This window comes from Tribolium madens, unplaced genomic scaffold (assembly GCF_015345945.1).
Source record: "Tribolium madens isolate multiple individuals breed KSU strain unplaced genomic scaffold, Tmad_KSU_1.1 Scaffold_19;HRSCAF=116;Tcas5.2_LG9, whole genome shotgun sequence".
Taxonomy (NCBI): domain Eukaryota; kingdom Metazoa; phylum Arthropoda; class Insecta; order Coleoptera; family Tenebrionidae; genus Tribolium; species Tribolium madens.
In genome coordinates this window covers 14,344,595-14,357,280 of record NW_025400983.1, presented here as the reverse complement: position 1 = coordinate 14,357,280, position 12,686 = coordinate 14,344,595, and the positions used below count along the sequence as shown (strand labels likewise).

The 12,686-nt window shown below is 34.1% G+C and overlaps 1 protein-coding gene across 2 annotated transcripts; it reads left to right on the top strand.

Annotated features, from left to right (window-relative positions):
- Positions 1-611: 611 nt before the first annotated feature.
- LOC123015590 lies at positions 612-4,625 on the top strand. Of its 2 annotated transcripts, XR_006413393.1 has the most exons (6): positions 612-770; positions 828-1,196; positions 1,511-3,680; positions 3,735-4,208; positions 4,268-4,405; positions 4,455-4,625. XR_006413393.1 is itself a non-coding variant. In XM_044415396.1 (4 exons), the coding sequence occupies exons 1-2, from the start codon at positions 2,957-2,959 to the stop codon at positions 3,755-3,757; spliced, it is 747 nt and encodes a 248-aa protein (XP_044271331.1). In that variant the 5' UTR covers positions 2,742-2,956; the 3' UTR covers positions 3,758-4,208; positions 4,268-4,405; positions 4,455-4,625. The 2 variants fall into 2 exon arrangements, 1 of the variants encoding a protein (XP_044271331.1); XM_044415396.1 differs by lacking the exons at positions 612-770; positions 828-1,196 and having other exon boundaries at positions 2,742-3,680.
- The last annotated feature ends 8,061 nt before the right edge of the window (positions 4,626-12,686 follow it).

Genomic DNA, 12,686 nt, shown 5'->3' with positions numbered 1-12,686 from the left:
CTTTTACAAGACTTCCGTTTACACCATATCAAAGAGTATCTTTTTGTCCCTTGACATGCAAAGTTTCATAATAATCGGATAAACGATAACAAAAATATTTCCAAAAAATCATTTTCCATACCGATTTTTGGAAAGCTGTAATTTTTCTATTTTTTGAGCTAGGTGAGTAAATATTGTGCTCTCTATTCTCATTTGTAGAGGGGTATTCGTGGTTAAAATTATGCCACACATTTTTGAAACACCCGATATATTAAAAAGCATTCTAATTTATAGAAGCCGTCGTCGTTGGCGTCACCGCAAAACTCGTCATTATGTGGTGCTTGCAAAAAGATCTCCCAACTTGCAACTGCAACTTAAAAAAAGGAAGAGGCCTCCTAAAAAGGCAATTTTTGGACATAACAGTAAATATATTTACAGGCATAATGAATTTATTCCAAAGATTACATTATTAGGTTTAGATGTTGTTGCATCGGAAACGTCCAAGCAATTGCTGTCGAGATGCACCGTTCACGTTGCAACGTTCCCTGGAAGTGCCACCGACGCAGCCACTCCCGCCTCTGCATCTTTTGTTCCCGTGTCATCTGTTTTGAGTACCGCCACCGAGTCTCCAATTCTGGGTACTGCCACTGTGTCTTCTATTGTTTTAAGTACCACCACCGTGCCTAGTCATCAAGAGAGCACTTGCTATGCTCTTCTAACTTCATCTGCAAGCAATATACATTTTGATAGAGATGTAGAGCAAGACGTTGTCATCCATGAGAAATCTTCAGGTACGAATATTACCTTATATTTATTTCTCAATTTTGATATAACTATTGTACACGAAGATATTCACATCGGCGAGCTACCTGTCTGCAGTCAAATTTCTCAATGTTTACCCACATCTCCAGCAACGTCCCCTGCTACTCCTTCGGCTTCTCTTGGAAATTTCGAAACTCCAAGGATAAAATACGATTTCAGTTCGGATGAAAAACCTTTTCTTGCAAGTGGCAGTTCAGATGAGTACGTCTCGTCCACCACCTCCGACGACGAAGAGGAGACTCCTTGTAAAGGCAAGGATTTACGTTCTCAAATTTCACCAACTTCAAATGTAAGTGAACACGATCTTGGCTTTGAAGGAGTAGTAGAAAAGCTTTTTACGGATCAATATGTTTCATCTGCCCCCAACAAATTGGTGCGACGAAATCTTTTGAGTGGTAAGATTTTTTAAACAGTTACGGCGTTTTCTACTCTTTAATAGTATTTACGGTTTATATCAAAATTGAATGCTATATCTTATCTACAACTTCATTATCTAATGTTTGAAGTTTTACCATTTGCTTATTAATTTTCAATCCAATCTTCTGTCGAAGAAAACAGCTGTTGCATGATGTCAAGAAAACAAATTAACAAATATTTTTTCTTTTAAATTTTTCCGAGTCTTCTGCTACTGCCACTGCTACTGCTAAAGTTACTTCACAAAACAACCCGCCCGATATTGAAAAAACGACTGTAAGTAGTTTAGTTGCAGCCTTCCTCAGAATTGATACAGAAACGGGTATGGCAACATTTGAAATGCGAAAACCTCTGCACGCTGGAAATTTTGACAGCCACTGCATGACCGAAGGTAAAAATGTGTACATTTTTGTTGAACAATTTGGGCAACTGGATAATCATACCTGTAAATCTCTCCCAGAACATGTGTAAACTCGAACGGTGACTGTGCTCCTTCGAAAAAACATCACTGATTGCCAACTCGAACTTAGCTCTTTTGTTTGGACAAGGCCTATTCTTTAGCAGGAGAAGAAGTTTTGCTACCAGATTGTTCACGCGTAGTACTGTTTAAATTATCCCAAACACAAGTTGAATCGCTTCGCCCAAAACCAGTTGTTTCTCATAGTGGTAAAAAGGAGCAGTGCTGTCTCTACTGCAAAAAGATGTATGTGGAAATTTCGTGTCATTTGTTACAAATGCATAGGTCAGAATCTAAAGTCATCAAAATTTCGAAAATTAATTTTAAAAGTAAGGAACGAAAAGATGCTTTGAAAGCGCTTCGTTTAGAAGGAGATCATCAGTACAATTTAAGCGTATTTCCTGAGCAACGAGTACCACTTCGAACATTCAAATTGACAAACATTAAAGATGGCGTTATTTGTCCACATTGTCACGGATTATTTGCTGTTAGAAATTTTGCAAGACACGAACGCGCTTGCAGCAGTAGAAATTCCGATCATAGGCGAGTACTAAAAGCTGCTCTAGAAATCCAGTCAGCCTATAGATAAAAAAATACGGAACGGTCTCAAAAAGATCAATTCCATATGGACTCTTTAGAAACGTCACTTATAGCCGCTTTGATATCTCCTATAAGAGAAGATGATTAAACATGAAATTGTCTCGGACAAGTGCTTAAAGTTGTTGGCAAAAAAGTTTGCTTTTAGACATAGGAATGCCCCAGGCGCTTTAAAAAACGATCGACAGCATTTGCGGCGAATGAGTCGGTTATTTTTGATGCTTAAGGAAATGGATCCGCCTATCATTGATTTCGAGGACTGTATTTGTAACGTTGCTTATGACGCTTTAACAGAGGCTGTGTGTAAAATGTGCAACATAGACGGCTCGAAAGGCAGTTTTGAAAAAGCACCACTGGCCAAAGCCTTAAGATTTACGATTACAGAGCTTGTACAATGCTTAAGAGTGGATTATATTAAAAATAAAATTTCGGAAGAGTCTAATCAGTACAAAGGATTGTTGGCATTTTTAGATCTTCACACTTCACAATACGGAATATACATTGGCAGTTCAGCATCGAGGACACATCTTGAGCTGCGGGCCAAAAAAAAAAGAACGAACTGCCTTCTCCTGCAGATATAAAAAAAATTCTACTTATATTTGCAATGAAGCAAGAAGGGCTTTCAATAAATTAACTTCAAACGAAGAATTTGATTACAATGCTTGGCTAAGCCTTGGAAAAGCCGAAATGGCTAAAATTATTTTATTTAATAGAAGAAGAGTGACTGAAGTGGCGGCTATGTCATTGGATCTTTTCAAAAATCGAATTTCATTACAAGATCATCATAAACAGCAGTTAAATCTTCACCAGAGAGTTAATGCGGAGCAATACAGAATCATGACTTTGATAGGGAAACGATCCCATATTTTGCATGTTCTTATCGAACAGGAGCAGTGCACCCACTTAGAAAAATTTACAGAACTTCGTAATAAGGCAGGTGTTTCTGATTCTAATAAATATTTATTTGGAATACCCTCCGATGTAATGTACATTGATGCCTCCAACGTTTTACGAGAATTTTCCTTTAAGTGTGGTGCGACGCGTCCGGATTTGTTAAGAACAACGTATTTGCGAAAACAAGTCGCAACTTTGGCTCAGGTTCTCAACTTGAATGACAATCAAATAGCTCAAGTTGCAGCTTTAATGGGTCACAGTCAAAAAGTACACGAGCAAATTTACAAGCAAGACGATCATTTGTTTCAAGTTACCGCTTGGACTAAATTTCTATCTATAGCCCGAGACGAAGACATCACATCTTACAAAGGAAAAACGTTTAAAGAAGTATTGACCTCTATTGAGAACACGGAGGTTCCAGATGTTGGTCCAGCAGACGAGAATCATTTCACTCTGGACGAATTATTAAATGTTGAAGAAATGGCAGTACTAGAAACTTCAACAAACATCAGAAGTGGTAATTTTAATGTGTTCAATTTTTATTTGCTACAATGCTAAATATGTTTTTTAGATACCGCCGTAACACTATACTGAGCCACAAACCCCTCGAAAGAGACCTGGGTTAGCTGCTAGGACAACTTCAAGGTCTGGAAGTTCTAGGTCATCAATAACACTTAGGAAATTTAAGCTTGAAACACCTATAAAGTCCCTTCCGAAATATAGAAAAAAAAAAAACGATTTTCACACGTAAAGAAATCGACACAATGACTGGTTGTTTCGCTGAATACATCACAGCAGGCAGTTTAGCACCAATGCGTATTTGTGATGAAGTGGTTGCTACGCATAAAGAAATTTTTTGTGGTCAACGCAGAGGCCGAGACTTGTACAATTGGGTCCAGTATCAGCGAAATAAACGAAGATCTCAAAATTACAAGTAATAAGAATGTTCGCTATGGTGATGTTTTTCTGCGTACCTCCACCCTGTTTACCACTGACTGGTGCCGCCACTGGGTTTATTACGACTTCGCGATTTGCGCTATAAATGGTAAAAAGTAATTTTTATTTTTATTTAATAAGTTTTGACAATTTTTGTTATTGTTCCAGCACACTGCTGCGTGTCTTGTGTCCTGTTTCTGAGCATACCGTTATCATGTCGACAACTGCTGGTGCCGCCACTGTGTTTATGCTGCTTCTAAGGGTGCCGCCAATGTGTTGCTGCTTCTGGGCATACTGCCATAAATGGTAAAAATTAATGTTTATTTTAAAAATTTAATAACAGCTTTGTCAACAGATTTACATTTGAGTTATTGTTCCAACACACTGCAGCGTGTCTTGTGTTCCTGCTTCTAAGCGTACCGCCATCGTGTCTAAAACTGCTGGTGCCGCCACTGTGTTTATGCTCCTTCTAAGCGTGCCATCATCCGTCTCTGTCTTTGAGTTATTGTTTCATTTAAATTAATTTTATGTCCAGTTGTTATTTATTTATCTAAATTAATTTTATGTTTAGTTTCATTTTTTATAAATAATCTGTATATTCGTATATTAATTTTTGTTTTGTTCAATTGCGTTTTTTACAAATATACTATTCGTATTAATATTTGTTTTTAATCACGCACTAGTTAAGTCACGGAAAACCAAATATAAAATTTTAGTATCTTTACGATAAATTAAATAAATATATTTTCATTTTGAGTTAAAGCCTTAAAAGCTATTGGAAGTTTTATCAAACATACATACGCACATACAGGGACAATTTTTTATTAGTATACATAGCCCCTTGTATACAATAAAAAAACCGGGTCAATTTCATAGGGGAGGCAACCAACATTTCAAGCTTTAGAGGGTAATAGATATTAAAAATATTCAAAACTAAAATTTTGTGTCAAGTTTGTCAAGGGTCAGTCTTGAAACTTAAAGCGGAGCTTTAAAAAGTTAATACCATTTATAATACCATGTACACCAAAGTAGATCAGGAGATATGGTCTCTTCGCATGCCATGCACCCACAATCGCCAGACTTGGCACCTAACGATTTTTTTCTTTGGGGATATTTAAAAACAAAAATTTATACTAATGTCCCAATGCAAAATGTAAAAGAGCTGAAAGAACGTATTTGTACAGAATGAAATAATATAGATCCTGAATTTATGAGGATGGAGTGCCGAGGTTTTTGGGTTATTGTTTGGAACTGCAAGGAAAGCATTTTTAACAATTGCTTTAATTATTTAATATTTTTCTTGTTTTAATGGGTTTTAATTTTTTTATTAATATTTAATTACATTTACTTCGTTGTTTTTAAAATTTTGTCTCCTATTTATCGATATTAAAACCTTTGTAATATTCGTTGCTTAAGGGCTAATCGTAATCATAGCAACATTGAAGTTCACACGGTTTTTTTAAATGTATACATAGGGCTTTGTATACTAATAAAAAAATGTCCCTGTATTGTAAGTACATTAAACGTTATTTCTCAACTTTTGACACTTCTGGTATGTTACTGAACACTTTTTTGTATAAACAAAATAAGTAAAATTTGATTAGGTTATAAATATCTGAACAAATGAAATAAGAATGACCTTTGAGATGAATTCAATTTTTGTTTAAAGCACGAGTCCGAAGGAGACATGATTTATATTTAAATTATTTTGTATTAAAACAATGGCTGATTTTGAAACTATCCACGGTAGGTGGCATTTTTTACTTAATTTTGTCAAGAAAAGTTTTCCCTTAAATATCTCCAAACGCCTACTGTTTTTTTGTAATTTTGATTTTTTGTAGTACCTACTCAAAGGCGTTAAATTCTATCTGCCCCTTATACAGGGTGCGCCAGAACTCGCGCCCCAGAGAAAAATGTCAAATGCCGGAGGCAATAGGTCGCCAAAAAGTGCAGCCAAAGAAGTAATTTTTGCTTGCATAAGAACGTTATTAGACTCTTAAATCCACCAATTCCAGAAGGGCACCTCAGGGTGTGATTAAAAAATTATATCCGTTGTTAGGTTACGAAAATAATACCAATTTGTCGGCTCGATCTTGTCTATCTCCGAGTTCTGGAATTTTCAATAATTTAAGTCGTTGACAATATTAGAAGATTAGAAGATTAGAACATGCTCTATTTTCTTGGATCCAAGCTAACTAAATTTGCAGGCGCAAGTTCAGTACTAAATTCAGTACTGAAATTAGTTTCCTGTCAGACAGCTCTAATAATGCTTTTCACCATGTAGCATTTTCATCTATGCCCGGCCATTATGCCTACGTAGAACAAAACTGGATTTGTCAGTAGAGATTACCATACTTGCATGTACCGCTGTAGCGCTTTTTTTCACCATTACAGTCAATTTTGACGATACTCAGGGGTGAAGAATTGTCTCAAACTGAAGACGCTATAAAAACAGTCCAAAACTTCAAAACTTTTTCTGCGGCAATAGACTGTTTGCTAGGATCTCAATAGACCTTATATGTTCTGTAAACCATGAATCCACAATCATCCTTGTGAGAGTAAAACAGTCTCCTAAAGCCAAAATTGTAAGATAGTGATCCTCGCGGTCTTTTGTTTTTAGACCGCGCCTTATGCATCGTGCTCTTTGTTTGGTCTTTCTGGAACCAAGTCTGATAACAACGAACTACAGTATTGAAACTCCTGTTCGTCTTTGTGGCAATTTCTGATAAAGTGACACTCTTAGACCCAGTATTTGCCCCCTATTAAACTCATAAATTTTAAGGAAATTTGTAGGCATGATAGACAGTTAAAAAAAACACTAAATTTATTATGTTTTAACACAAGAAAAAATGAACTGATTTGGCCGAAAATTTGATCGTTTCTTGTCTTAACTAAAACAAACAAGTAGAGATTCTTTCAATCCAGAACATCACACCAATAAACTGGCACACAAACCAAACTTCGTGCAGATCGAGCCTATTTCGCTCTCCAGGGGCGCACATTCCTTCACGGTCAAGGATACAGCAGCGGCAGCATCTCATTATAATTTTTCTCTTAGTATGCGTTTGTTGCTTTCGGTTTTCCTGGTCTTGAGATAGGACTGTTTTACTGATTTTAATGTTGTTAGTATACGTCGTCTGCGTTGATTGAGTAATAAAGTCTGGGCAATAGGCCAAAATCGTGAACTTGTCAAAATGGTAAATTCCGGTAGATGACGCGCGCATCACGCTCCAAGGAAACTGAAATTTGTGAAATTTGAACATTTGCAGGAAATTAAATGTTACAATTGTTGACACATTTAATAAAATATTGATCTGTCACACAACTAATACATTTTTCCAACTTAAGAAGCGCAGTATCAATATCATTCAGACATTACATTATAATTTTTAAAATGCCAAGTATCCGAACTTGCTGTGTTCTAAACTGTGGGCAAGGGGAGAAAGAGGATGTTATTTTACATCAGTTTCCAAAAAGTAGAAATCAAAAAAACGAAGGGCTTAAGAGAATATTTGGTACCATCGGCACTATACCCCCAAATTCCGTGATTTATGAAAAACACTTTGAAATAACCAGCTATTATAAAAACAAAAAATTGTTACTAAATGCAGTTCCATCCTTGCTCTTGAATTATTCGTTTTCAGGTAATTTCTACCACTTCCATTAATTCAGAACGTAAGCCGTTTGAAACGCCTGCACCGTGTCTCCAATCTCCAGTCATTTGACAAAAATTATACAGGGTGATTCAGATAAGATAATGAGCCTGACGATCTGGCGATGCAACCCAAAAAACAAATTTCATTTACCTTTTGATCTAATTTTAATTACGATTTGCATTTGCAATCCAAGTTATCTTATGTTGCTCTGATAGTGCTTTGACATAGAATTTATGATTTAAAAAAAAACTGTTTGCCTACCTTTAATGTTTCATTGTTTCATACATTATGTATTGGGTTTACACCGAAAATACTTATCTGACTTCTCTATCATTCCGCGAGAACTGTATGGCACTAATAATCATTCTCTGCACTAATGTCAGAGTGACACCAAGATGATAACTTGGATTCAACTTGCAAATCCTAATTGAAATTGGATCAAAGACGTAAATGAAATTTGTTTTTTGGGTTGCATCCCCAGATCGTCAGCACATTATCTTATCTGAATCGCCCTGTATAATTTCAAGTCCATTTCGATTTGATTTTGATCAACAAAGCGATTTAAAAGTAGGTGATACTCATGATTTTGATTTAAAAATTTCAGATGCAGTAAGTTCGGCAGAAAAATTTGTCTTACTAGATAAAATTCAAAATTTAGAAAAAAAGTTACAGAAAGCAAATGTACGATTTCAAAAGTTGGATAAGTTGCTATATGAAAATAAACTTGAAAAACTAAAGTAAATGTAGGAAAAAATTGACAATTACAGTAAAGGTCAACATTCTGTAGTGAAAATTGAGTCCGATGAACTAAGGGTTGTGTTTTTACGTCATCAAATTTATAATTATCTCCTAAAATACCCAAGATGGTCTGAAGTTACAGTACGTTATTGTATTGCCTGGAGGTACATTTCTTCAAAAGGTGATGAATTTGCAAGAAGAAGTCTGTTTTTAAAAGCTCCATCCAGAAGAACTTTAGACAGATATATGGGAAATTCTCAAGGGGATCCAGGCTTGACTAATTTAATTAAAAACAGAATAACTCCTGAAGGCAATAATTTAAAAGACGTTGAGAAAATATGTTTATTTTTTTAAATAATAGTAGATTATGTTATTAGGAGTAAAAGTGATTGTTTATGTGGCAAAGCTGAACGTTCATTTTGCCGAACGGAGTGAGGCAAATGGATTCAGCTGAGCCACATAAACTCACTTTTACTCCAAATAACATATACTATTTTATCTGCAAACGATTCAGATGGAACGAAAAGAGCAACACACCAATAATCAAGTAAATCACCTCAATAATCAGGACGCTTTGCAATAAAATCATAACAAACGTCACGCGTCAGTTTCGGAATTTGTGTTGAGATTTCGAAATTGATTGATTTAACTGGTGAATAACTGGTGTAGTTTATAGTGCAAAATGTCGAATGTTGATAATATACCTTGTACCTCTCCAGAAAATGCTGAAAAAGCGAAAGGGACAAGAAAGAGACAATAGTGGTAAATGTCAAAGTAAGTGTCAAGTAAAAGTGAAAACGCCTAGGCGTAAAAACAGTGTTTTTACTCCATGTCTGAAAAGTAAAACTTTTACCTGTGTCATTTAATCATAAAAGTGGTCACTTTTGTGACGTTTGCAGATAAATAAAATTATATTTGCGTATAAAATGTTTTAATTTTTTATGTTTTTCGACTAGTTCTTAGAAAAAAAATCAAAAGTAAACAATTACGCATTTATTATTATACAACCCATAAAACACAAAAGTAAATTTTTGTATACAAAAATTTATCAAGGTTTCAAACCAAAATATACAGATTCCATTGGAGCGCGGACTCGTCGCTCCCCCAACGGCCATTTTTTTGGCATTGCCCAGACTTTTATTACTGGCAATCAACGCAGACGACGTTAGTATATTTAAAAAAGTCCAATCTGTCACTAGAAACACTATAGTAACATGATTATTCATGATAAAAAACTTTTTTTGAAAATTACAGGAAATATAAAAACCGTATATCGTTGAAAAGCTTGTCAAAAATGCTGTCAATACGTGGAAAATAATACAGTGTGTTCTGTTTAAAACGAAGTGAGTTATTTTACTTTTTGCGTGCTGGTACACCCTGTAAAGTGTCTGCGTGCTTGAGCTAAAAGTGGACTATTTGCTAAAACTATTCTATGTTTTTCTTTTGCAATTTTTTATAGCCGACTACGCAGTGATTTTTCAAATGTTACACTTTTTCATAACAAAAAGTTGGATAATCCGGAAACAGAAATAGATAGACCTATAATAGTTTACACAAAGTACCATTATATCTTTACGTAGAAAGTGATAATGTAAAATATACGGGGTGTCTCAGCGAGTTGAAAAATCCATTAGTGACTTAAATGGTAAAATTTGAGAAAAATTGTATAGGACAATGATGGATACTAATCTAGTACATCACCTAAAATTATTTTCAACATACAGCATGTCCCAAAAATACGTTACGATACAAACTTTTGTTTTTTAAAATGAAACACCGTATGTTTCTTTGCATTTTTGGATGTAGCCTTTTAAAACAATATTTTTACGCTAAACTTTTATTAGTCGATTTCGCTTAGTTTTAGAAGTAATACGTTTTTTTGATGAAAACATGCACTTTTTAAAAATTCATCACACAAAAACTAAGACAGCTAGAACAAATATTTTCTTACTTCTGCAAAGACGCTGTAGCATTTTTTTAGTGTTTTACAATGGGGTACTATACTATTTTTTTTTATTGTCTAAGTTAAATCTACATAAAAAAATAATATACCCGTGTTTCTTGGTTTTTGCGAAAGTGTGCATTCAAGGCGAAAAAAAATGTTGAAGTTGGTGCAAAATAAACACACTTTCAAACACACCATGTTTGCGCCAAGTGATGACGTGAGCAGACCCTGACGAACGCGCAAAATCAGCCAAAGCCGACAGCTCTAACCCAAGCTCCAGTCTGCGATCCGATGGAAGAAAGTCGTCGGTAAGAGTGACAAAATAGCGCTGCGTTTGCTGATTGGACGGGGAGGCCCGACGTCGTCAAACGCGCATTGGAATACCATTTAAATGTAGTGGATCAAAAACCACTTGTTTAAATATCATTTATTTAAAAAATTACAGCTTAATGGAAAATCGATTTTTAGTTATATTGCAATTTAACAAAGAAGAATAATATAAACCTAAATTTTGCCTTCTTTTTTTATAGTATAGTACCCCATTGTAAAGAATAATATAAATTAAGAAGTTTGTTAAAAGTTAAATAACTTAAAAAAATTAAATGGAACACCCTATTTTTTATTTTATCATCTAATAGATTGATAAATTGTCTATCTAAAAAAAATACTTTTAATGTCTTGAATTGAAAAATGATAAGATATTTAACATTCAATATTAATTATAGCAAGAATGCCTATCAATATCTGAGCATTGTTGATACTATGGCAAGCATAGTAATTCCACCACGGATCTCTTATCCGTTGATTTATCCAGAAATTGTAAAAGTCGTACTGAAATTAAATTATTTTATGGTAAAAATAAAGAATAATAGATTCAGTTTAACACAAATGTGATTATTAAGTGATATTTCTTTTGTCTCTTGTGCAACTGTGCTCTTTTTGGCTACTAAAAAAAATAGTAATTACTTTTTTTAATGTTTAAAGTTAAATATATTTTTGGTTATTGATTATAAACACCTTAAAAGTAAATAATTTTAGAAAGACAATTTAAAATAATAATTTAATCATTTTTTAAATGCAAAAGCAATAAATAGGGTGCTTCATTTAATTTTTTGAAATTATTTATGTTTTAACAAACGCCTTCATTTTTTTATCTTTGCAAATGCTGCACACTAAAAAAACCTTATAGCTTGTACCTTCTTCATTGCGGTTGTAAAAAAATATTTGTAGATGTCTTAGTTTTTGTGTAATAAATGTTTAAAAAGTGAATGTTTTCGTCAAAAAAAACGTCTTATTTTTAAAACTAAGCAAGATAGACTAATAAAAGTTTAGCTTAAAACAATGTCATAAAAATCTACATCCAAAACGCTAAGAAACATTTGGTGCTTCATTAAAAAAAAATACAAGTTTGTATTCTAGCTTATTTTTGAAACACGCTGTATAGTTGAAAATAATTTTAGACGATGGACCAGATTAGTATCTATCAATGTCCCATATATTTTTTTAATATTACTATTTAAAGGTCGACTTTTTCAACTCGCTGGTACACCCTGTACAATAGGGTGTTCTATCTAAAAAAATATAACTTTGGTTCACTGTATACAACATCCCGTATATATTAAAATTATTATCTACTTTAAGTATATCTATCGGATGTTGAAAACAACACGTCAATATATTAACTAACAAAAAAGTTATCGACCGATTACACACCCCTGGGTCAGTCTGTATGTATTAAACATCTAATAAACAAATGTTACAACTTTAAAAATAATTTTGATGAAATAGTTTGTAATTAGAACGTAGGGTAGTAAACAGCCATTAATCCCAAGGAAATTGATGGTTTTAATTTGTAAAGCCGGAAAGTGTCGATGTAAATACGTAACGAAGAAAATTACTGTCGCACTTTTCTAATTGATATTTGGTCAAGAGGAATTAGATACGAAACTAACTTAATCTTTAATTCAGATCGATAACAAACGAAAATCCTCCATCATTTTTAATCCTTAAACATGTGTTGATTTAGTGCGTGGCAAAAAGACGATAAAACTAATTGATAGGAAATATGGTTTTGGAGGAAGTGAAGTATAGTCATGATGTTTTATTGCTTTTTGCATACATTTTTCACGTTTTGGAAACTTTAAGGATAATGAAGCAACAATTAAGTTGCGCAATCGCATTTTAGAGGATCACACAAACACTAGTTTTGAACGCAACAGTTCTCTTGTACGTCTCGTGGTTAGCGTTT

Coding starts and splice junctions, on each gene's coding strand:
- LOC123015590 (XM_044415396.1), top strand. CDS start 2,957: ATGGCTAAAATTATTTTATTTAATAGAAGAAGAGTGACTGAAGTGGCG. Junction 3,681..3,734: donor TTCAACAAACATCAGAAGTG/GTAATTTTAATG, acceptor TATGTTTTTTAG/ATACCGCCGTAACACTATAC.